Source organism: Anastrepha obliqua, chromosome 5 (genome assembly GCF_027943255.1).
Source record: "Anastrepha obliqua isolate idAnaObli1 chromosome 5, idAnaObli1_1.0, whole genome shotgun sequence".
Taxonomy (NCBI): Eukaryota; Metazoa; Arthropoda; class Insecta; order Diptera; family Tephritidae; genus Anastrepha; species Anastrepha obliqua.
Genome location: NC_072896.1, coordinates 50,601,397 through 50,625,938, shown reverse-complemented (window position 1 = coordinate 50,625,938; position 24,542 = coordinate 50,601,397). Strand labels below are relative to the sequence as shown.

The 24,542-nt window shown below is 38.5% G+C and overlaps 1 protein-coding gene across 5 annotated transcripts in view; it reads left to right on the top strand.

Moving 5' to 3' along the window:
• LOC129247858 (E3 ubiquitin-protein ligase Ufd4) overlaps positions 1-17,622 on the top strand; it is a 38,602-nt gene extending 20,980 nt beyond the window's left edge. For 3 of the 5 annotated variants that reach the window (XM_054887215.1, XM_054887212.1, XM_054887213.1), the window contains 5 exons: positions 1,835-5,374; positions 7,450-7,715; positions 9,508-10,683; positions 10,791-11,797; positions 15,923-17,622. In XM_054887215.1, coding sequence (XP_054743190.1) covers positions 1,835-5,374; positions 7,450-7,715; positions 9,508-10,683; positions 10,791-11,797; positions 15,923-16,205 — 6,272 coding nt within the window. In that variant the 3' untranslated portion in view covers positions 16,206-17,622. The remainder of the gene's footprint in view (positions 1-1,834; positions 5,375-7,449; positions 7,716-9,507; positions 10,684-10,790; positions 11,798-15,922) is intronic. The other 2 variants (XM_054887216.1, XM_054887214.1) reach the window with 1 other exon arrangement.
• The last annotated feature ends 6,920 nt before the right edge of the window (positions 17,623-24,542 follow it).

Below are 24,542 nucleotides of genomic sequence, written 5' to 3'. Positions count from 1 at the left end.
TAGAAATTATAAAATTTATATTTTTTGTTTTCATTAGAAAACTTTTACATACCAATTCAGTGTTTCGTCCCCGGAGATTCGAACTCATGAATTTACAAATGTTAGCCAAGCATCTACTCATTCGGCTATGGCGGCCAAACAACAAACAGCCAAATTTCGCACTAGAACTTTATTCAGAGCAGCCACATTATAAGCATACAAATGAGTTGCCTTGGCGTTTAAAGTACAGTATGTAGATATATTTTTCGCTTATAGCTATTGGTAAAAGAGAGATAGAATTCACAGCGAACAGGGGAAAAGAATATTAAATGAAGTATAATATTTGATTTCCCCATTAATGTTTTACATATACATATGTCATTCTTATAATGCGCATGCATTAGAGACTAATAAAATACTTGTAAATGTGTTAGAATTTTTGTCGAAAGTGCTCAGCACTGTTTTGTAGGGTATGTTTTGATATCAACCGCGCATGCGTGTAGGCTGATATTAACAACCTGCCGTGTGAAATTTTGTACGGTGTCTTGCACTACTTAAAATATATATATATACGTATATATGTATAATTGGCGCGTACACCCTTTTTGGGTGTTTGGCCGAGCTCCTCCTGCTATTTGTGGTGTGCGTCTTGATGTTGTTCCACAAATGGAGGGACCTACAGTTTCAAGCCGACTCCGAACGGCAGGTATTTTTATGAGGAGCTTTTTCATAGCAGAAATACACTCGGAGGTTTGCCATTGTCTGCCGAGTGGCGACCGCTATTAGTAAAATGTTTTTCTTAATTTTGGTGTTTCACCGAGATTCGAACCTACGTTCTCTCTGTGAATTCCGAATGGTAGTCATGCATCAACGCATTCGGCTACGGCGGCCGCCATCCGCACTACTTAAAAAATAGAATAAAATGGAAATCCTCCAATCGAAACTATTTAATTTCAATGAACATTTTGAGGAATGAATCCATTTCATTTTATTCCCAATCGCTAAATTCATCGATAGTCTTTTTTTATTACAAATTTAACTCTGTTTTCTAACTAAACTAAGTTTAAGCGTTCAATTTTGCAGTGTTAAATTCAGTTTAAAAATTCAACACATTTAAACTAGCACTGCAAAAGTAGACCTAACAGTTATGTACTACATCTCTAAATTGAATTGCGGTTGCTAGGCTGGCACTGAAAAAGTAGACCTAAAAGTTATCTCTAAATTGAATTGCAGTTGCTAGGCTGGCGAGTGGTCTTTCTCATTCCTCTCGGTTGTCAATATTGAATGTTCTAATTGCTCGGCATTAACTTCGAGTTATTGTGGGATTCAATTTTTACAGTTCTTTAACTCTTGATGCGCTTATTTAGGGATGACTGTAAATCTGACGTAAATCGATGTTCAAAGAAAAATCTTAGTCGCTTCCTTTTAAATCAAGTATTTATTTCTAATGTAAGGGGTCAGTTGTTCTTTGATAGTTTAACTCTGCTTCCTTAAACTTAGTTTAACCATTCAATATTGTAGAGGTAAACGTATTTTAAAAAATATGGTACTAACAAGCTGGTCCTTAGTGTGATGTATAAATTTGACACTAATAATAAGCTTTTAACGTTCGTCCACTTCTTCTAATTCTAATTGCTATTCTACCATTTACCGCAACAAAATTGTCGATAGTCATTTAGTTTTGAACACTTACAAATTTTTCACTACTACCACTGCAATTGCTCGTTCACTATTCAATACTTTAATCGTAGCCCAATAGAAAACAAAAAATTAAAACATACAACAACTTAAAAGTTTTTATTAAGAATTGGGCAATTTTTTTATTACCTTCTTTTTCTATACTTTACCATTTTAGAAAATCGTGGCGAGTTCCTTGAGAAGTTGTTACGTGCTCGTTCAGCCGTGCGACCCGGCACAGCATCACAGCCCATTTTACCTACTGTTAGCGTGTTGCGTTTGGTTGTTGGCAACTGGGTACTCCAATCACAAAAACCAAATCAACTGCAAATACACAACACTGAAGGTCATCAAGTGACCATACTGCAAGATGATTTGCCTGGATTCATATTCGAAAGTAATCGCGGTACCAAACACACTTTCACAGCTGAGCATACACTCGGTCCAGATTTTGCCTCCGGTTGGTCTACTGGCAAGAAGAAGAAAATTAAAACAAAGACCGAAGTGCAGAAGACACAAGTGAAAAATTTAGCACGTGATCTTTACAACAAATACTTTAAGGCTGCCCAAGCTGTTCCGCGCGGTGCTGTCGCCAAGCTCACGTCCATCGTGAAGCAAATCGAAATTGCACTAGAGGAGCAGCGTTTGTCTCCACACTCCAACTGGCAGGAAAAGTTACGCACATCACTGAGTGAGCTGGCAAAACTTTTACACGAAGATGGTGTAGTCAGCGCTTATGAGATGCATTCTTCTGGTCTTGTCCAGGCATTGGTTGCTGTGCTTTCGAAGAACTACTGGGATAATGGATTGTCACGCAACAAAATCAATAAAATGCTAAAGCAGCGTATTAGTATTTTTAAGCAATGCATATTCGATGCTAAGTTGCCGAGTAGCGATGTGCGTAACACCACAGCCAGTATTCTTGTGCAGAAGTTGGTTGCAGTTTTGGAGAGTACCGAAAAACTTCCCATCTATATGTACGATGCACCTGGTGCCAGCTATGGTCTACAGATTTTAACTAAACGTTTGCGTTTCCGCTTGGAACGTGCCGCATGCGAAACTACACTATTCGATCGCACCGGACGTACTTTAAAAATGGAGCCATTGGCCACAGTGGGTCAGCTGGCTAAGTACTTGCTGAAAATGGTCGCAAAACAGTGGTATGACATGGATCGTTCCACCTATCACTATTTGAAAAAATTGCGAGAACATCGTCAAGGCATGGTTTTCAAGCACCACTATGATTTTGATGAAGAGGGTCTTATGTACTATATTGGTTCGAATGGCGGCACCTGTGAATGGGTGAATCCCGCTCAATATGGTTTGGTGCAAGTTACCAGCTCTGAGGGAAAGACACTGCCATATGGCAAATTAGAGGACATACTCTCACGTGATAGTGTATCTGTGAACTGCCACACTAAAGACAATAAGAAAGCTTGGTTTGCAATCGATCTCGGTGTCTACATAATACCCAATGCATACACTTTGCGTCATGCACGCGGCTATGGACGTTCAGCTTTGCGTAATTGGATGCTGCAAGGTTCGAAGGATGGCGTCACTTGGACTATGCTCGTTACACACTCGGACGATAAGAGTTTAGTGGAGCCCGGCAGCACTGCTACTTGGCCAATAGTGTGTGCACCCGATGAAATGCAAGGTTTTCGCCACATTCGCATACAACAGAATGGTCGTAATGCGTCGGGTCAGACTCACTATCTCAGTTTGAGTGGTTTCGAGATTTATGGGCGTGTGGTGAGTATCTGCGATGACATTGGAAAAGGTGCCAAGGAAGCAGAGGCGAAAATACGCAAAGAGCGACGACAAATACGCGCTCAACTCAAACATATTATAACAGGCGCACGTGTGGTGCGTGGTGTTGACTGGCGCTGGGATGATCAAGATGGTTGTTGCGAGGGTACAGTCACCGGCGAGATACACAATGGTTGGATTGATGTGAAGTGGGATCATGGAGGACGCAATTCATATCGTATGGGCGCAGAAGGCAAATATGATTTGAAATTGGCTAACTGCGATAATTTGTCTATGTTTGAGGGTGGCACTTCAATTGCGCCGGCCACCGCAGTAGCAGCAGGGGGTACAACAGCTGGTGGCGCGACTTGTGGCAAGAAATTCGAAAAAGGTGGTACGCTCACATCGCGCAAGTCGAGTTCTACACCATCACTGCCGGAGGCTACTGAAATCAATAGGAATACGGAAGTGCCTTCAGATCAGGCGGCATCCGCTGATAATTTGGCTTGGAAGCAGGCTGTCGAGGCTATCACCGAAAGCGTTTTTAGTTCTGCCAAGACACAAATGCTCAATTCGACTGCTGGCACCAGTGGTGATGATGGCGAAACTAGTGGCTTGGGCAGCTCGACTGGTTGCACAACAGGTGGCAGTGGCGTCACCTTGCTGCGTGAGCGTGAAAACATCGCCGATCTTTCGGCCATTAACAATTCGATGCAGGCTATCAATGCAAATGTCGTCTCCGATTTGGCCACAATTACCGAAAATTTGGTATTAACTGAAGCAAACACAACCAATGTGAGCGGCAACACAGTGAGTTCGTCATCTGGTTATGGTGGTAGTGGTGGCAGTAGCAGTCGTAATACTTTGGCAGCCATTTTCGGGAATGCCGGTGTTGTTGGCAATCAGACAGGTGTAGGTGTCGCCTCGAGTGCATCGTCTGTTCCTGCAAATACTGCTGGATGTTTGCTACGTAGCGTATCGTTGCAACAAGGCGACGAACCAAAATCTACAAATATTGAAGCTAACAATAAGATGAATGCAAATAATTCGGCAAGCACAGGCAGTAATATGGGTATGGTGTTGGTTAACATACACGGACAGCGTGTGTCACAGTTCTCTACAGAGGCTTTGGAGATGATCGATAAAATGCGCGATGGGGTCGACATGATTCGAAACAACACCAACAATATCCTTTCTTCTGATATACTTTCGCTATCGGCTGCTAATTTGATGACATCAGCTGTCAAATTTTCCAATGTCACCGGCAAGCCAGAAGCTGGTAACGATCATTTCAATGCCAGTTCCACGGATACCTCGACCACATCGGTAGTTGTCGATTGCAGTGCTACAGCTGCAACAGCGGACAAGTCAGGACGCTCACCCGCTTTAAAAGTTGAAACAGAGAAGCGTAGCAATATTGAAGTCGCTGAATATAAAAATCTTTCGGGCGTGCCAAGTGTCACGTTAACCACAAATAGATCCTCCAGTGTTAGCGAACAACAAGCACAACAACTACAACCACCACCGTCACAAACTGTAGAAGTAGAGCATCAAGCGGGTGATTTGCAAACTGGCGACAATACTCAACAATTGGGCGGCTCGGCCGATAATGTTAATGTTTCTGTGTCAAATCAAATGAGTGTCAGCGTGCCCAATCTTACCACCACATCTGTTTCGGAAACCACTTCACAATCGGAGGTAACTAGCCACACTGGACTTTTGGAGACTTTCGCCGCTATGGCACGCCGTCGCACTTCGCAAGGAACAACTAATCTGCAGAACAACCAAATGATTAGTTCTAACTCGAATTCGAATGAACACAATAATCAGAGTGTTGGCACTAGTTCTTTCTTCCCGAGGGGACCAAATTCGGTGACGAGCCTAGTGAAGTTGGCACTATCCAGCAACTTCCACTCCGGGCTGTTAAGCACCGCTCAAAGTTACCCCAGTCTTTCGTCGAACAATGCTGGTAAGAACATTTTCAATTTTATACGAATACATTTATATACATTGGGGTGCATCATTCGCCATGCAAAAAAAAAAAAAAAAAAAGAATTGATACTTTTTTCCATCAGAATTCTAAAATTAATTATATTTTGAGACTTTCGCCAAATTTTTACCTAAAATATTGTATGATATTATGATATGATATTGTATTGATATGTACTTGAGCTGGACCCATTTGAAAGAACTTCCAAAAATCTCATAATTTTTTTTTTTTTCGTTTATAAATTTTTTAAACACTTTCTCATGCATACGTTTTAAGCTTAACTCTTTATCATCTGAGCTAATCTTTTGGAAATTCTTTTTTGTGAACAAATTTTATTTATGCCGAGTATAATCGATTTTTAGAGGTACTTTCAAATCAGTCCAATTACATGAGAATCGTCATTTTTTTTCGACAGACCTGAAATATATTAAAGTTCACAATTCCGTGGAAAATTCGTATTTTTTTTTTGTGAAGCACCCTAATATACATACATACATACATATATGTTTACATGTAGAGTATGTGGTGAGTTTTTTTTCATTAGTTCTATAAAATGTAATTATCTTACATACAGGGTGTTGTACCGAATTCAAAAACTTTTAGATTACATTCTATGGTTGGGGCCGAATTCGACGCCACAGGAATTTTTATTTTTATCTTGCCTCACTACGAAGGTGGGGTTCATAAAGCTTGTAGATAGAATAGGATAGTATAAATGGATCCATATGCGAGTGGTCCACTAGAACAAATAATCAAACAGATGGAAAAGAACCAAATAGGTGGAAAAAGGTAGAGGGGGCTTTGGATTAGAGGATGACGACCAACAGTGCTATGTTCGTATTAATCGCTTCCAGCTACTGATGAATTTCACCAGGTGTGTGATATTTAAACCCTCAATATTCGCAGGTTTAGCAAAAAAGTGAAAGCCCAGATGTCTAAATCTTTGCCGGTGAGAGCGGGGCAACTGAAAAGAAAGTGCTGAGATGATTCCACCTCATCCTCCAGATAGCTTGTGCAGAAAGAGCTTGAAGCAATTCCAAGTCTCACCGCGTGGACACCTCATGGACAATGTCCGAAGGAAACTTTCCAAATTCGAGAGCTGGGGATTTGTTATCCTTGGAAGTTACCTCGAGCGCCCCTGTGTCCAGAAGGATCTTGCGACTTTGCACGTTTGTGCACTACCCCAGCGCTCGCTGAGTTGACGGGAGTAGATCACAGGTTCTCAAGAGAACCCGAATCGTTTCGTTTTGCAATGAAACCGTCTCCAGGATCTCCTGTCCATCCAGCTCATCAGCCCAGCAGTTTTCCTCTACGCATATTGAAGTATACGGATGCAATCGAAAGAGAAGTCAAGCATTCTCCGACTAATTTCAAACGCACAAACAACGAGCCCAAGGCAATAATTTTCGCTTGACTGTCGGAGTAGATATTTATGTTCTTTACAGTAATTACAGAAGTAGGCAACCAACCCACAGTCAATATCAATAGTTCTCATGTAGGTAAAAAAACACCCAATAGATGTCTTATGCTTAAGAAAATAAATTCCTTCGAGAGCCAATAAAAGAAAGTAGCGTCACAAAAATGTTTTTTTTTCTCGCTGTTTATTGAAAAACTTAAAGTGTTGATCTGCAAAACTATTTTGACATTTATCGAGAATCGGTTATCTAATTTAAAGAACAAAATCAAATTTTATATTTTTTCACTAAATATAATTTTTTTGAGACACACCTTCGTAGTGAGGTAAGATGAAAATAAAAGGACTGTCATTGCTAGAGCTTTCGAGTTGGACACCAACTTTTAGGTTTCTTTTGTAATGAAAAGAGCCACAGAATGTACCATTAAAGTCTTTGAAGTCGGTAACAAAACACACTGTGTGTATATGTTAAATTGAATTAATCTTTTATTAAGTGAGCATAAAATTTTTGTTAAAATGTTTAATATGGTTAAGTTGTTTGTTGCCTCAAAATTCCCTTTTTTGTATTCAATTACTTTAATATTATTAAAAATTATGTATTAATATAATATAAATTCTTGTAAATTAAATAAAAATATAGGCAATAGCGGCGGTTCGAATAATGGCACCGGTGGTAATGGCAACTCTACCGCAGGTCAACAAGTGCAAACCTCTATAAATCCTGCACTAACTATGAGTCTCACCTCAACTTCAAGTGATAGTGAACAAGTTTCATTGGAAGATTTCTTGGAAAGTTGCCGTGCGCCGGCTTTACTCGGTGATATGGACGATGACGATGACATGGACGAAGACAATGACGATGAAGAGAACGAAGACGAATACGAAGAAGTTGGAGTAAGTCGATTGGTAATTTTGTTGCAACTTTTATGCACTTTTTTATATTTTTATTTGTATAGCGTCTTTCACGTGTATTTGTTTATTTAGTAAAATATGTACACATTACTAACTATTGTCTGGTAAACTGCTGAGATACTGAAGCTTCTAGCATTTTTCCAAAAACAAATTCAATATATGTATAAATATTTCTGTGGAATTTAGGCAAAATAATTTAAGCGACTTGAACAGGTTTTTGGTTAAGGTCAATAAATTCTGATCTATCGAAGATCTTTTTATTTAACTTTTAATAAGATGATTACTTCAGCTACGACTGTGAGTGATTAATTGATTAACTATTTGTAGAAAATCAAAAATTTAAGACAACAATTTATTTAGTGCCTTACCGAAAAAAGCGCTAATCTGACTTAAGTTGTTTTATCAAATTTAACAGATTTATATATATACATATATGTATATAATACGTTTCCGGATCAGGCAGCTACGCCCGATAATAATAATTTTTTTTTTTACCAAAATTGGTTGTTGTTGTTTTAACAGCATAGGTAGCCCTGTCAGTGTAGGCATATCATCGTTCGCCTTCGTCTAGCTCATCTAGGGGTAGGTCCAGGAAACATGCTGTTTCGACAGGCTGGGTCCAGAGGGAGAGGGGGGTTAGATGAGTCGGTTTAAGGGGGCATGTGAAGAGGTGGTTAGTGTCGTACGGAGTACCTTCACATGCCGGACATGTGTTTGGTATGTCGGGGTCGATTCTGGATATGTAGGAGTTTAACCTGCTACAGTATCCAGAACGTAGTTGTGCCAGTGTTACACGAGTCTCACGGGGAAGCTGGAGCTCTTCGTCTGCAATAGGTGGTGGTTGGACTCCGATTACGGCATTCACAAGACGTGGAAGGTGGTAAGGGTCTCTCGGTGAATGTCGTTTATTGACTGTCTAAATACTGTCCGGTCCATTAGGTTGCGGTCAGTTTTGTCCTGGATTTCGTCAGCGTAGTCTAGGAGCTGTCTCCTGACGTGCCTGGGAGGCGGCTCAGGCTCAAGCAGGTGTCTGCAGGGGTGAAGCCTACGGTAACATCCAAGCAGGAACTGCTTGCTGAGCAGTTTGTTGTGCTCCACTACTGGGAACATTCCCATGGCAGCCGGTTCTACGTACCGGAATGACTCGGGTTTTTCCCGACCAAGGGCTGCCGCCCCAGTATACTAGCCCTGTCTAGTGAAACACACATACAAAAATTGGTCTGCCGTTCAGGTGTACTGACACATTATTGCATTATTGTAAAATGCAAAATTTTAAGTCAACTGTAAAATTTACAGTCGAGTTTAAAAGGGCATCTGCCGAACGGAGTTGGTATGAAATTGTCCGCTCTCTTCTTGGTATGAAGGTGATTCTTTGAGAAACTTGATCTAATATCTTTCAAGAATGTATACGCCAGTGCATTATATTCATTCGTCCATCATCTGCAATTCTCATCGGGTTGATAGACATATTGTTGTGCGCTTCCAAATCAACCGAGAGTTCATCTACATATGTATGTCTGATAGTTCACATAACTTGAAACTAATATATACCGTAACTAAAAACTAAAAACAGTAAAAAAATGTAACTCGTTACACTCCTTTAAAGTTCTCTTTACAACTGGCTCTCTCTACATCAGCTAATTATAATTAAAATGTCTTGCCGTGCCTGAAAATGTTTTGTTTTCAAAGAGAAACACAAAATGTGCTGTAGATTATGCGATAAATGTAATATTTTTATGACATTCATGTCATACTAAAACATTTTATTTTCGTTTTCTTCATTTAGAACACATTATTGCAAGTGATGGTTTCTAGAAATCTTCTAACGTTCATGGACGACGAAACGCTGGAGAATCGTTTGGCTGGAGTGAGCAAGCGCAAATCGTGGGATGATGAATTTGTACTCAAGCGACAATTCTCCGCACTTATCCCAGCTTTTGATCCCCGCCCTGGACGTACAAATGTCAATCAAACATCAGATTTGGATATACCAGCACCTGGTACCAGTGCTGAAACATTGCGCCAACACGAACACGTACAGCTGCCACAGCCAGTACTATCGCTAATATTGCGCGGCCCTAGCATAGGCGGTGTACCCGATGTCGAGATCGAATTAGGTAATAGTGAGTGGACGATATTCCGCGCAGTACAAGAACTTTTACAAGTTTCACAACTGAGCAAAACAGATAAATTCCGCAAGGCCTGGGAACCAACTTATACAATTGTTTATCGCGAAGTGACGCCTCAAGAATGTATAAATAGTGGCGTTAGTGGCACTGTGGTCGAATGTGATGATGGACCGAATACACCAGTGGTGTCGTCAAAGAGTGGAGCCTCAACACTTTCACCTAATTCACCGATTCGCGGTGAGTTCACAACCTCGGAAAATGTTACCTGCTCGGTGGATGATGTATTGCAGTTGCTCAGCCAATTGAATGCACTTAATCAAAAGGAGACTGCCAATGAAGGAGCAGTAGCCGGCGCCGAAGCGAATGTGCCTACTGGCAATCTCCCATCCGAGTTCTTCATGAGCAAGAAAATTACCAACAAACTTCAACAGCAAATACAGGACCCATTAGTGTTGGCAAGCAATGCTTTGCCGAATTGGTGTGAAGATCTCAATCAAGCTTGCCCTTTTCTGTTTCCGTTCGAAACACGCCAGCTGTATTTTAACTGTACCGCATTTGGTGCATCGCGTAGTATTGTTTGTCTTCAGTCGCAACGTGATGTGACTTTGGAGCGACAACGTATGCCTGGACTGAGCCCAAGGCGTGATGATCAGCACGAATTCCGTGTTGGTCGGTTGAAGCATGAGCGTGTTAAGGTGCCGCGCAATGAGAATTTACTTGAGTGGGCCATGCAAGTGATGAAGGTGCATTGCAATCGCAAATCAGTGTTGGAGGTAGAGTTTGTTGGTGAAGAGGGCACTGGACTGGGGCCGACATTGGAGTTCTTTGCACTGGTAAGAAATTTGGCATGCAATAGAAAAAAAAATATAATTAAATGATGAGTAAATGAAAAGAAAATGAATTATTTAAAAAAATAAATAAATTTTTAAATATCTTTAAGGTCGCAGCCGAATTGCAACGCACTGATCTCTGCATGTGGCTTTGTGATGATGCCAATCAAGAAATGCACGATAAAAATAGCGAGCAAAATAAACATCTTATAGCCAGCGATGACATTAAACCAGTTGGTTACTATGTAAACCGACGCGAAAATGGCCTTTTCCCAGCGCCCTTGCCGCAAAATTCGGAAATGTGCGATCGTGTATCGAAATACTTTTGGTTCCTTGGCGTATTCTTGGCGAAAGTGCTTCAGGATATGCGTTTGGTAGACTTACCACTGTCAGATTCGTTCCTAAAACTTTTATGCCACAATAAAGTGCTGTCGCGTGGTGTACATCAAATCCAATCGAATCCTGCCTCCGAAGACCTAATGACTTCATCAGTAGTGTCGGAGGATTCGGAACTGGCCGAAACTTGCTCGAAATTATTAGCTGGTGTTGGTATTAGCAGTACTACGGAATATAACACAACCAATTGTTGGTATGATGGCATTTTAACACATGACAACCTCGCTGAAATCGATCCTATACGTTACGAATTCATTAAAGAGCTGCAAGAATTGGTTGCACGCAAACAGGCCGTAGAGAGTGATGCGTCTCTTACGCCCGACCAAAGACGTGAACAATTGGAGGCACTCAAATTACGCACTAAACAAAATGAAGAAATTGATTTGGAGGATTTAGCTTTGACATTTACTTATTTGCCCAGTTCATCTGTTTACGGTTATCCCTATGCTGAGCTAGTACCAAATGGCGCCAACATTGATGTTACGCTGAATAATTTGGAAGAGTACTGCGATCTGTTGATAAATTTCCTCCTGCAGGATGGCATTGCGAAGCAGTTGGAAGCATTCCATCGCGGTTTCTGTGAAGTATTCCCACTCAAAAAACTGGCTGCTTTCAGACCAGCTGAAGCGCGTATGATGATTTGCGGAGAGCAACATCCGCAATGGACACGTGAAGATCTCATCAATTACACAGAACCCAAACTTGGATACTCCAAAGACAGGTAAGTGATTTTGGGGGCGAAAAAGTTTCAACTAACCTAAGAATAGAACATATTTTATTTTGTATTATAGTTATAACATCATTTCTATGCTCTAACTAAATCGTTAATTTAGACCATCGAGGTCAACTAACAGTAGGCCCAATAAACGTGTTTTTTAGCGTAAACGGATCAAGGACAAATGAGTGTTACGCAGGGATGCGAGGCTTTTTCATATCTGTGACTTAAGATATATGATGAGGTTATGGTATTGGTGGTATTGCCGTGCATCCATATAAATTGTAGAACTAAGTATAAACCCCATAATGTGCTAAAATTCTTTAAAAGCCTTAAAATATAGAGTACCTCAGCAGTCTGTGCATAATAGATCTCTTTTGGTCACAGTGCGTTGTAGCCCAATATTAATAATAATGATGACTTTATTCTAAATAAGTTCGAATTCAAAAAGCAGAAGTATCAGAAACGTAATTGTGTCAGTAATATGAGGGACTCACAGAGAAACTTTAGCTCTTCATGCTTTCAAAATATTTAATATAAGATATTTTAGTAAGTTTTTTTATGATACTCACATATAAATTGACTAAAACTGGGAAGTGGAATACCACCTTGATCAAACAGTTTCCGGAATATATTCAGAAAATTTAAAATATAAGTTTATTCCTTAAAAGGGATATTATCGCCTTCAAAGTACTCCTCATCATCTGCAACGCACTTATGCCAGCGTTTGATTTAGCCCTCGAAACATGCCTGGAACTTTATTTTCGTTATAACCATCAGAGCCGTCTTCGATTTTTTCATTACTTCCTTTTGGCTGTTAAAACGCCGAAGTGGTTCCTGTAGTGGTTTTTTGCCGCGACCAAACAGAAAAAATGGTAGGTAAATTCGATGGCTGTTGAATGGTATTCGTTTCGTTTTTTGGTCAAAAATTCACAGATAATTTCCAGCCTCGGAAATTATGTCTTTGGCGATATCAACACAGTCTCTATTTTGCATGATTTAGTCCTTTGGGACTAACTTTGCAGTAAACAACCAACACGGCACAAATTCAAATCAATAAGTACAATGTCCTGAATGAAGCCATAAACAATGATCAAGAATTCTGCAAGTTCTTTGATGGATGCGATTATTGACCAACCTTTCTTTCACTTTATTGATGTTTAAAAGAGGTAGATTTACTTCAGCTGGAGAAACTTTTCGAAAAGCACTGGCGTTGAAATTTTGATTGGAATGTTAAATACAGATGTGGCAACCTAACTTAAAATAAACTCAAATCAGTTGGCTTGAGCGTCACATGGTGTTTGTTTGATCAAGGTGATATTTTTCATATTTCTATATTAATGTTAACCTTGTTGTACGGATATTGCCAAACATAGTTGAGATTGAGGGAGGTATTTAACCCACCCTTCCGTCCGGGCACTTTAGAAAGCTGCTTGTGAGTAAATTTCGGCAACGGTGATGTAAAATTTGCTCAAAACAAACTTTTTTAAATTAATAAATATTTATAATATTTATTTTTTTGATACATTTATAATTTTTGTTATATATAATTATTGAAAAAATAAGATTTTATTAACGGACGTCTTGAAAGGTCCTGAAAAAAATAAAATAATAACAACACTACCTACTACTGTTGTCCTTGCTGTTACTTCATCAAAAATATAAAGAAGTCTGTTGAACGCCAAATTACTTTCAAGTAATGAATGAGTTAATGTTGTTGCCCATGTTGTTGCCCATGTTGTTAATCCAGTTTTTAGCCGGAGATAAATCTAAGTGGTTCCATCAATAGAGAACCGACTGTCAATAAGGTAATCACCATCTTGGACATTTGTGGATTGTCGGTTTTAACTGTGGTACAAATTAATGGTAAATTTGCAATGCCAATGCTAATCGCGCAAAATCTTTTCTTCTTTTTGATTGGCGCGATAGCCACTTACGCGATTTTGGTCAAGTTGATGAACAAAACCCGCCTTTCTCTTCTGCTGGTACCGCATCGAATACTCTCAGAACCACAGCGTTTGTATCCATTCGGACGACATAACTCAACCAACAAATCCGCTGGATCTTTATTTGTTGCGCAATGTCTATGTCGCTATAAAGCTCATACAGCTCATGAGGTGCAGGACGAGGAAGTAGAAGAGCTAATTTTGCACCCTCTGTGACACTGTCGCACTCTATCCAGTCAAAGACTCTTCACTTTGGGTAAAAAAATTTAGAATGAGTTGGAAAATCTTACATTGGACAGGGAGATTATAAAATAAAATCTAAAATGGAAAACAATTATATGATTTTATTGCAAAAATTCTTCTTAAGTATTTTTCAACGGCTGCACATTGAAGGAATATTACATTAACATTTGCATATGAACAAATTATTGTGCGTGGGGTTCCGCGAATGCTCACACCGCTCGACAAACACCGACGATTGGAGAGTTTAAAGATTTTTTAAAGTTATGTCAGATAGATTTTGAGAAAATTTGCAACTGCATTGTTGTAACCGATGAAGAAACTTGAATTGTGATCCGAAGTTTAAATAAGAGTTCGAAGAAACTTACAGTGTAAAAGTCATCGTTTGGGATTAACGCCACCATTTTCTAGCATATCAGCAGCATTACCCAAATATTTATACCGAATGTTTATGCTTTTGCAACAGCAATAATGTGAGATTGCCAGCCGCCTATGTGTCGTTGGCTATGACATTTGCACTGAGCAGGATTTTGTCAAGGATGTTAGATTACCATGTTTGGTCAATCTGCTATGGGGAAAACAAAATTGTGCGAGCGATTTCAGCTGCCACGCCACCGGGTATTCGGCAGCCAAACTCAGACGGCAACGCAGCAATATGAGCGAAGGATGTGTCGATTTTTTTCGTATGTCACCAACACAATCTTAGTTTTTTCGTAAGCAAACCGCTTGAGCCATGGGACGTCAGTTAACGGTTTGATATTGGCGAGGCCTCTGAGTATATAAACACCTTTGACAACAGAGGTTACTGAAGAAGCGTGACAAGTTGGCGTGATGAGTGGTATTTATGCAAGTTCGAGTTGTGAGGGAGTCCCCAAAAGCTGCGGATTTTACAGAAATTGACCGGCCCCTCTACAGTCCGGATTTAGCTTCTAGTATGAATTGGCGCGTACACCCTTTTTGGGTATTTGACCGACCTCCTTCTATTTGTGGTGTGCGTCTTGATGTTTTTCCACAAATGGAGGGACCTACAGTTTCAAGCCGACTCCGAACGGCAGATATTTGTTTTGAGGAGCTTTTTCATGGCAGAAATACACTCGGAGGTTTGCCATTGCCTGCCGAGTGGCGACCGCTATTAGAAAAAACGTTTTCTTAATTTTGGTGTTTTACCGAGATTCGAACCTACGTTCTCTCCGAATTCCGAATGGTAGTCACGCATCAATCCAATCGGCTACGGAGGCCGCTGTTTGCGGCTTTCCCTGTTTTTTTTTTTTTTGTTTCGAAATCGATGAATTTCGCACGATAGTAAAAGAAAGGTGACCGTAAAAACTAGTCAATTGCATTATAATCACGATCCGAAAGTATATTTCACTTGAGGGTAATTACATTGAAAAAAATAATAAAAACAAAACCATACTTTTCATCACTATTCATTAAGAACCTTATCAGCCGTCCCCCATTGGTGTTGTTGTATTCCCTATAAATATACGGGGAATGATGCTGGAGTGACAGTCCTTGGTCGGATATAAATCCGAGTCATTCCGGTGACATAGAATCGACTGTTGTGGGGACGAACCTCGTACGTGTCGTTAGCTATGACATTAGCAGCGAGTTCTATTGGTTGAAAACCACAAGCGCTATCATGCTTCGCAAGGCTAGGACTAGACGTAAGCTACAAAATAATGATAAATATTACTGATACTACAGGGTACAGAGTAGTAATCACCTACCCTGTCAGAAATCAAAATAGATTAGAGAAACTAACGCAAAACTGAGTCTTGTCGAGACCCTATGCTCCCGAGATGAGTGAACAAGGAAAAAAATACAGGGTACATTATATAAAACCGCTATTTGATAAGATACTTAAACTGCTCCAAATATCCTAAGTAACTGAAATGATTTGAATGAGATTTTATAATTAATATTTGTTTTTTTTTTTTGCTTGCAGCCCTGGTTTCCTACGTTTTGTCAATGTCCTAATGAGCATGACCGGGCCCGAGCGTAAGGCATTCCTGCAATTCACCACAGGTTGCAGTAGCTTACCACCAGGCGGTTTAGCCAATTTGCATCCACGTTTAACAGTCGTGCGTAAAGTAGATGCCGGTGATGGCAGTTATCCGTCGGTAAATACATGCGTGCATTATCTAAAGCTGCCCGATTACCAAACGGAGGAGATAATGAAAGAACGTTTACTGACTGCAACAAAAGAGAAAGGATTCCATTTGAATTAATTTACATACAATATGTGTTTAAATATTTTACTTACGTCTCTATATTAATCTTAAGCATTTCAAATTGGGCGTTAACATTGTTAGGGCGTTTCTACGAGAACAATATTCAGTTGATGGTGATAAAATTGTTTTATCTTTTATCGTTTTTGCTGCTGAGTTTTGATGTAAAAAATTAGGAAGTGTAACTTACATATATACGATATGTAAACAGAAAATTTTTCATAAAATAGCACATGAAAGTCAACGGAAGGACATGATAAGTTTGTTTTGCTCCCAAAAGCGACAATCTGTAAAAAAGTAAGGCGAAAATGCGTGTTAAAACTAAGTAGAACAAGGTACCAACCAAACTAAACAAGCAACCTTCCTTCAAATGAAAGTGAATGAGACGATGATTGAACGTTGCCTAACGTAACTCTCCCACATGGTTAAAAAACTAGATAAATAGCAAGAAGGGGCTAAAATAAAGGCCCACGAGCAGTAAACAGCAAATTCATCACACAAAAGATCCCAGTAGCTTATAATAGTATGTACATATATATGTTCTTTGATTGAGAAATTAATTTACTTGTTGATTAAACCATAATTTCCCCATACATACAATATTCCTACATATTATATATAAAACCAATTACAATACAACATTTCAATATTCATACTAGTGCATACATACATACTGGTGTATTATTAGCAAAGAAAAAATCGACTTAAATATTTATACGATGGCAAAATGCAGAAACAAACGACTGTTATAAGTTAAATTGGAGCACTAGAAAAGTGAAACGCTGGACTGAGGCGGCTCGATAGGTTTATTCAATAAATTTTTGTATGCTTCCCGTAGTGCATAATTAAATTCGAAAACACATTTGCTTTGTGCATTCACTTTTCCTTTAACGGAAACGGAAACAAGAGCTTAACAGAAACAATGGGAGAAATTTTGTGGCAAAGAGAACAATTTGAGAAAAGCTATCGGATAGACTGTTTTACCCATTAATTAAACTTTTATTTCTTCATAAACTTCTTTTTGGCAAACTATTCACAAATGTCTTCACCGAAATGTTCTGTTTACGTTGTGTTTATAAAAAATTACCAGTTTTATTAGCAGAAACTTGCAATTTCCTCACGTTGTTACGTTCTCGGTAATGGGGTCTCTTGAAAAAAAATGTCGAGTACATGAGCACACGCTCTACCAGTAAAAGCATGAAAGATTTGCAAAAATTTTTTTCAAACAAAAGAAATTAAAAAAATGGCGCCTACTTTTGTCACATTTGTCCAGTTGGAAGAAAAATCAGTACATACTTTGACGATAGAAGAAATATAAATTTGGTTTTGTGGTTAAAATTTATTTAAGAAATAAAATAATGGGTTTATTTTTGCCGCATTTGTTTTTATAAAAAATAAAAATTAGCAAGAAAATTAAGTGGATTTTTTTATTTATTTATACACATATTTCTATTTGTTATCTTGTTCGTTATCTTATAAAAAAATTGAAAAGGAAACCAAAATCAAGCTCAATTGGCAGTTAAATATCATTACATAATAAAGTATCCACAATGTGATAACCACCAAGCCCATATACCGCACACTCGTGCATACTATTTATAAATACCTACGAAAAATCAGGAGCGCTTTTTTTGTATAGGCAATAAAAGCCCCATATACCGTTAGAGAAAAAAAGCGAGCGCGAGAAACCAAATTGTGTGTGAGTGTTTAATAAAATTTACACGAAAATATGCCCAAAAATATAGATAAGTCAAATGAAGTTGCAGACAATGTGGGTAACTGCGTATGTGTGTATGTATGTAATATAAATACAAAGGCTTAGACCTTAAACATACACCTTGCTTATTCGAAGATTCTAATATATTATATGTTTTAAATGATAAGTATGAACTTAAATTCATATGTTTAAAGCCACTTATATTGATATGAAGTTATACAATAGCGAAACCAACTGAAGCTGCAACTGGCTATGCTTAACAAAGAAAACTAATTGATCACAATATTGTTAGACATTTTTCTGACTAATTTTAAAGTTACTCTCTTGAAGCAAATAAATTCTTATCGGTAGTAAATAAAAATTGAATATTATTGTTGCACTAGCTAGGGTTAGTTTGGGTAATGGAAGCAGTAGTGCTTTGGGAATGCAAATGCGCAATATCATCAAAATTAGAAAAACTGGACAAACGGTCTAGAAAGAAAAAACGTAAATCATGGTTTATAGCAGAGGTCGGCAAAGCTTACTCGGGCGAGCAGTACCCTCAACACACGTATTCTTACGCTCTTAAAATAAGTCGTTTTGACACCAACGTAACAATAGAAACAGCGGCTACGCTGGTATTTTTCTTATGCTGTAGTGGACATACTGGGACATATGAATACAATGAGTGCAAAAATATTTAAGTCAATGGTAAGAGCCTTACTGACAAGATTTACAGGATAAAATAACAAAAACCTAAGAACTAAAATTAATTAGAATAGTTTATTGGACAAATAATAAGACAATAAGTGACTTAAATAGAGACCTTGGCATCGTAAAATCATGATCAAGAGTTCTAGGTATAAGTAGCTGAATGGATAATCGAGAGGAGATGGAGCGGGAGACAGACTGGAGCTTTCAGTGACAGTCAGGTTGCACTGCAGGCTCTGGAGAACGCGAAACAAACCCCAAAGATTATTAAAGAATGTAAGAAGAAGCTTAATTCTGTTGCAAGACAAAACAGGCTTGTACTTACATGGGTTCCAAGACACTTTCAAGGAAATGAAATTGCCGACGAATTGGTCAACTGCGGAACAGCGGTTACTCACAGGGACCAGCGCTAATAATCGGAATTAGTTCTATAGGACTCACGAATCGGATCTGCGATTATGTATGAAATTTACATAAAGAGCGATAGTCCGGTCTAGAACGCTGCAGAACTGCAAAGTGTTTTGTGACAAGTCCGAACAGAAAACTGTTAAACTTTCTACTAAAACTTGGTAGGAAAGACGTTCGGTTGATGGTCGGTATTATTACAGGACAACCCAACCCATGGAGTCAGCATATAACCACCATTGGAATCATTGAGGACCCGTTGTACCTGTCTTGCTGTGGGCAGGCGGATAGCACTGAGCACTTTCTCTGTGAGTGGCCTGCCGTTGCTAGAGCAAGGCTACGAGTTTTGGGTTCCGATGTCGTGAGAATGAGTAATATTCGTTCTTTAAAACTGGAGGTTATTTACTTTGTCTCTGTCTCTATTCTTTCCTATCTCTTTCTCTGATACTTTTCTCCTTTCCTCCTTGACTATCTACCCTCTTTCCAGAGTTCTAAATATGATACAATGGGTTTTAAGCCTGAGTGTTTTAGGAGACACCAAATCGCTTGGTGCTCCTTGGCTCGACCTATTCCAATTTCAATTTTCTAGGTATAAGAGTAGATTATAAGTGCGAACATACTAAAGAAATGTGTGAATATAATTCCAATAGACTATAATATTTTCCATAGAGATTTCGATCATGTTCAGGGTTTTCGGAGGTTTTTTCTTTAATTTTGATCTCTTTGATAACCCCTTTACTTGTGATTTTGAAAACCATGTAGATATAATATTCTGACGATGCGAGATACATTTTTATAATAGATGCGAACAATTTTTTTTCTGATTTAAAATTTATTTGTTCCAAGCAAAGAAACACATTAAATACAAGCAATTTAAAAAATATACTTCTAGCCAGAAACTGTCCCAAAAGTATATAAGTAAATATTAACTCCTTGCCGTGACATTTAGCTCGACGAAACCTCGGCCCAAGTGTTACGCGTCAACGCGTGGAATAATATTAACTACTTTGTAACAACAATTATGAGACTCGTGACTAACTCTGGTGGCGTACAGATAGAAACTAACATTCAATCATGACCCAGGCTCGTGTTGTTTATGTTTGGTCCGACTATCTGTACACCACCTCGGCTCGTGATATTTACGTTTGGCCCGACGATCTATTCACGAGCCCGGCTCCTCATATTCATGTTTGGACCAAAATTTTCATCACGAGTTAGATTCGTTAAAGCACGGCAAGGGATTAATATTGAATAAACTACCTTTTGAAGTATATTGTTTCTTTGCCGGCAATTTAATTTCTTTTAAAGTAAAGTATGTAGGTCCACCGCAACCTCTGCTCCCTTGCTGGTTCCAGTCCAGTGCCATTCTCGTGATTGTATTTGGTGGTTTTCTCAATGTGTGACCTATCCATCACCACTTTCTGCGTTTGATTTGCCTAAGGATGGGTTCTTCGTTCGATAATCTCCACAGTGCGTCGTTAGTGATGGTGTTTATCCAAATACCGCACATAAATTTTTATATTTCTCCTTAAATATCGCAAGTAAATGATGAACGGTGAAAAAGTACTCCTTTTATATTATACAGCAGGTAAAAAAACAAACAAAAAATTCCCAATGACTTACTAGCCAAATGTTTTTTTTTATTTACAAGAAAAAATACCCGCCTATTTAAATTACGTCCGAACTTTTCCTCCAACCCAATGTATCATAGCGGAGTACAATAGTATTATTTTTTTATTGTTGGTGCATTTGGTCTTTACATTTTATTATTTTGACCACTGTGCTGTACGACTACTCTGCGCTTACCAACACACTCGCAAAGTCGATTTTGCCGACCTCTGATTTATAGTTTAATTCAGAGACCGAAAATTTGGATTACTGTTGATCACTTTTTTATGCGATTTACTGGAACAGAAAAGTATAAAACGGTCTACAGAGTTCGTAAGTAAATACTTATCATTGAGGAATGAAATATCCCTCATTTGACTCAATACAACTCAACTCAAAGCATTTCGATTTGTTTGTTTCATTGCTGCTGAAAAATAAACGAGCGAACATTCGTTAATCTCCGATTATATTTCGCTTGCGTTGCAGCTCATGCAGCATGCGCTCATGAAAACTATCAAACGTTTTGTGTTTTGGCTCACTTATGGGCTCAGAATTTTCAAAAAATTTAATTTTTTTTTGCAATTTCTTAAAGTATAATATCTTAAAATTATTTTGTGAAAATTTGAAGTGAATCCGACAAATACGAGTTATTCAACAATTAACAAAGGCGCTCGGGTGCTCCGCAGTCGATAGCAAAACTTTAAATGCATTTTTCGCAAAACTATGTTTTTGGAACTGGTGATCATTGTAACTTAAAAACCGCTTGGTAGATTTCAATTAAATTGATACTGCTTTTGAAAAACAACAAACTCGTTCCTGATCGAAAGATTTTTTTTTCAAAAATTTCGATTTTTTTTCAAACAATTAATTGTCCGTTTTTTCCCCGAAAATCTGAAAATTTTTTCCTGAGGCCGTCATATTGTTAATTTTGAAAAAAGCTTCGATCAGGCACAAGATTATCCATTAATAAAACTAATTTCTCTTGCCCGATTGATTTTAGATGAATCTCCAAGGACTTGCGATGATCACTGCAAGGGACTTCTGGAGGAACGGGCTCCACATAAACAGCAATAACTTTTACAATTATACATTTTTTGTTTTTGGAATTTTGCTAAAGTCAAGTCGAAACATGATGTATTAATGCTATGTTTTTATTTTTGTAAAATAAAACAATTAACTAGCAAACAAAATTCTATCATTGATAAATTCAAATATTTGTACAGGAACGGATGAGTAGTACAGGTGTATGAGGATTTTATACAAAAGCAGAGCGTTCGATTTGCTCTCAGAAGACTATTCACTGCTTCTGTTTTTATGAGTGTAAAGAGTAAGAACGAATTTTGAGCGCTTTACTCACTTTGTACCAAGGGGTATCTATACAAGGTGGTGTGATTAGAGTAGTTGATTTCCTCTTCTTCCATTCGCCTTTAATTTAGAAATGTCAGTATATGAATGGCGGGAAGTTGTTGTGTTGTGCATGCGTGATAAACTAATTTTATCTATTTGCCATTTATTCCATTCTTCTATATTCTTCCCCTTGACAGTTCTAATTTAAAAAAATGTTCTTGTTGCTTGAATGCTATCACCTTGAATATATTCGCTTTGCTCTGCACCATGATAAAAATTTAGTAAAGTAGAACCCTTGAGAGCTAGTTTTAACATGTTTCACGTTTTCCAATTATTTAGTCTCTCACACCCGTTTGTTGTGATTTTGCGTTTTCATTACTCTTTTTCACCTAAGCAAATCAGCTGATTCCCTCAAAATCGCTGAGCGCCGATTAACGGTCTGATGTTGACTACACCTCTGCATTCTGTACGTCGTGGTGCACATTCTTACGCTTTCCAATCAGTTGTTATTCAGACGACACGACGACACAGTAAAACGACCAGTGGTTGCGTTTATTTTTTCTCATATAACCAACGCAATTTCAGTTTTATTGTAAACACATTGTCGTCACATCCCCCTTTATGTCAGCCAATCAGCTGATTCTAATTCGCTGAAAGCCGGTTAACGGTCTGATGTTGGCCACACCTTCTAAATTCTTGTTACCATGATTTTTCTCACAAAAATTTAGTGCGTCCAATTATTCATGAGGGAGAAAGTTACGCTGTGCATAAATGTAACAAGAATAATGCGTCGCTACAAGTGCCGTTTGTCGTCAAATGGGTAAAATTAAATTCAAAATTTTTCTGAATATTACATACATATGTATGTATGTATATACAAACGAAACGATTACAAGTTTTCGCAATTTTTTACAAACTCTCCTAAAATAAGATCTGTTAATTCCACCTCATTTCTACCAACCCACTTTCTGTGGGCTCTCAGCATACCTACAGTTCGAAAGAAAATATATATTTATTTTTTAGTTATCTGGTTTAAATTCCCATTCGCAAGATTCTGTCATATTAGTTCTCAACCAAGTTTTTGACAACCTCCTCATAGGCAACGTACTACTATAGCTTGCAAATATAAACTCAAGCTAGCAGGTTTGTGGGTGAAATTCCGATTTCCCACTTGTAGGGAAAAATTAGATCTAATTTTTTTTTGTTTTTGACAAGAATTGCACCGCATTCTCTGTAGAGGCTAACCCTCTAAATTATAAAAAAAAACTTCGTTATCGAAAATTTTAGTTGTTCATCTTTAAAACTCATTTTTACAGACAGATTCTGATGCAACGTAGTCAAGGAACATGCCGGACTATTTGCTATGAAAACCTGTCACATGATGATTATATTAAGAAATCCAAATATGTAAAAATTGGCTCGCTGATAAGATACGGATATAAGCTTTTTCTTACTCAGGGGCGTATTTAAATATATTATTGAAAACTATATCGTCGGTTGGTTTTTACATTTTTAATTTGTATTTTAATATGAGGTCGCTAGCTTGCGACAAGTGCTCTTTGATTGAAAGTAATATATTTTTCCCAAGTTCAGGTCTGGGGGTGACCATTCTGCTACCTCCCTACTTATAGCGTATAGCACTCCTCTGCTATAGAGAATGGATGGTCCAAATTGTGTTTATTCGAAAGAGCAAACAGTCGAATTATTTATGGAACACGATATCAATCATGTGGCTGCCTCGGCTGGCTTCACAGTTGCAAATACCTTAACCCAGTTTTCTGGCTCGATCTGTTAAATGGCTTGCCCGATATTTGCCTTAAGCGTCAGACTCGTTAATGGATTGTTCGCAGCTCCGAAGTGGTCAATTGATATCTCCGAGGCTGCTGATAACACGATTACCGAATTTGGGCGTGGGACTTGAAGCATGGTATGCCATCGTGCTGTAACTAAAGATCGTCCAAGTCCATGTCTTTAACTTTCGGTCATAAAGATCATTTTTCGTGCCTCTGAAGATCTCACCGTTGCCCGAAATGGCATTTCCAGCAGCATATTGAAAGAAGAATGGGCCAATGATGCCACCGCTCCGAAATCCGAACTGACGATATATTAGGCTCTCGACGATCACGTGCATGTTTTCTGATCACCAGATATGCTTGTTAATACAGCCGTCGGTATGAAAATGCGTTTCGTCAGAAAATATGAATTTTACTTCTTTTCAAAATGCGCTCTTTGATCTACACAACATTGGCTTTGAAATAAGTTCGCAACATTTGCCAACGTTGTACAAGCATAAAGCTTCATTTTGTCCAACGGAGATATGATACTGACTTTCTGTCAAGATATCCAACCGAGAAGAGCTGCCACTATCAAAATAGTATGTAATTAAAAAACCAAAACCACAGTATGGATCACTCCCTTTAGTCTCTAGTTTTGGGTTTACTTTCCCGACTGTAGGCAATATGAGTTTTTTGTCAAGTAGTCAAGCCTTCGGGAGTCCCTAAGCCTTGCACGAACGGATCTTGTGGTTATTAAGGTGATGCTCCTCATCATGTTGGTCTCCTTGCCGCGGG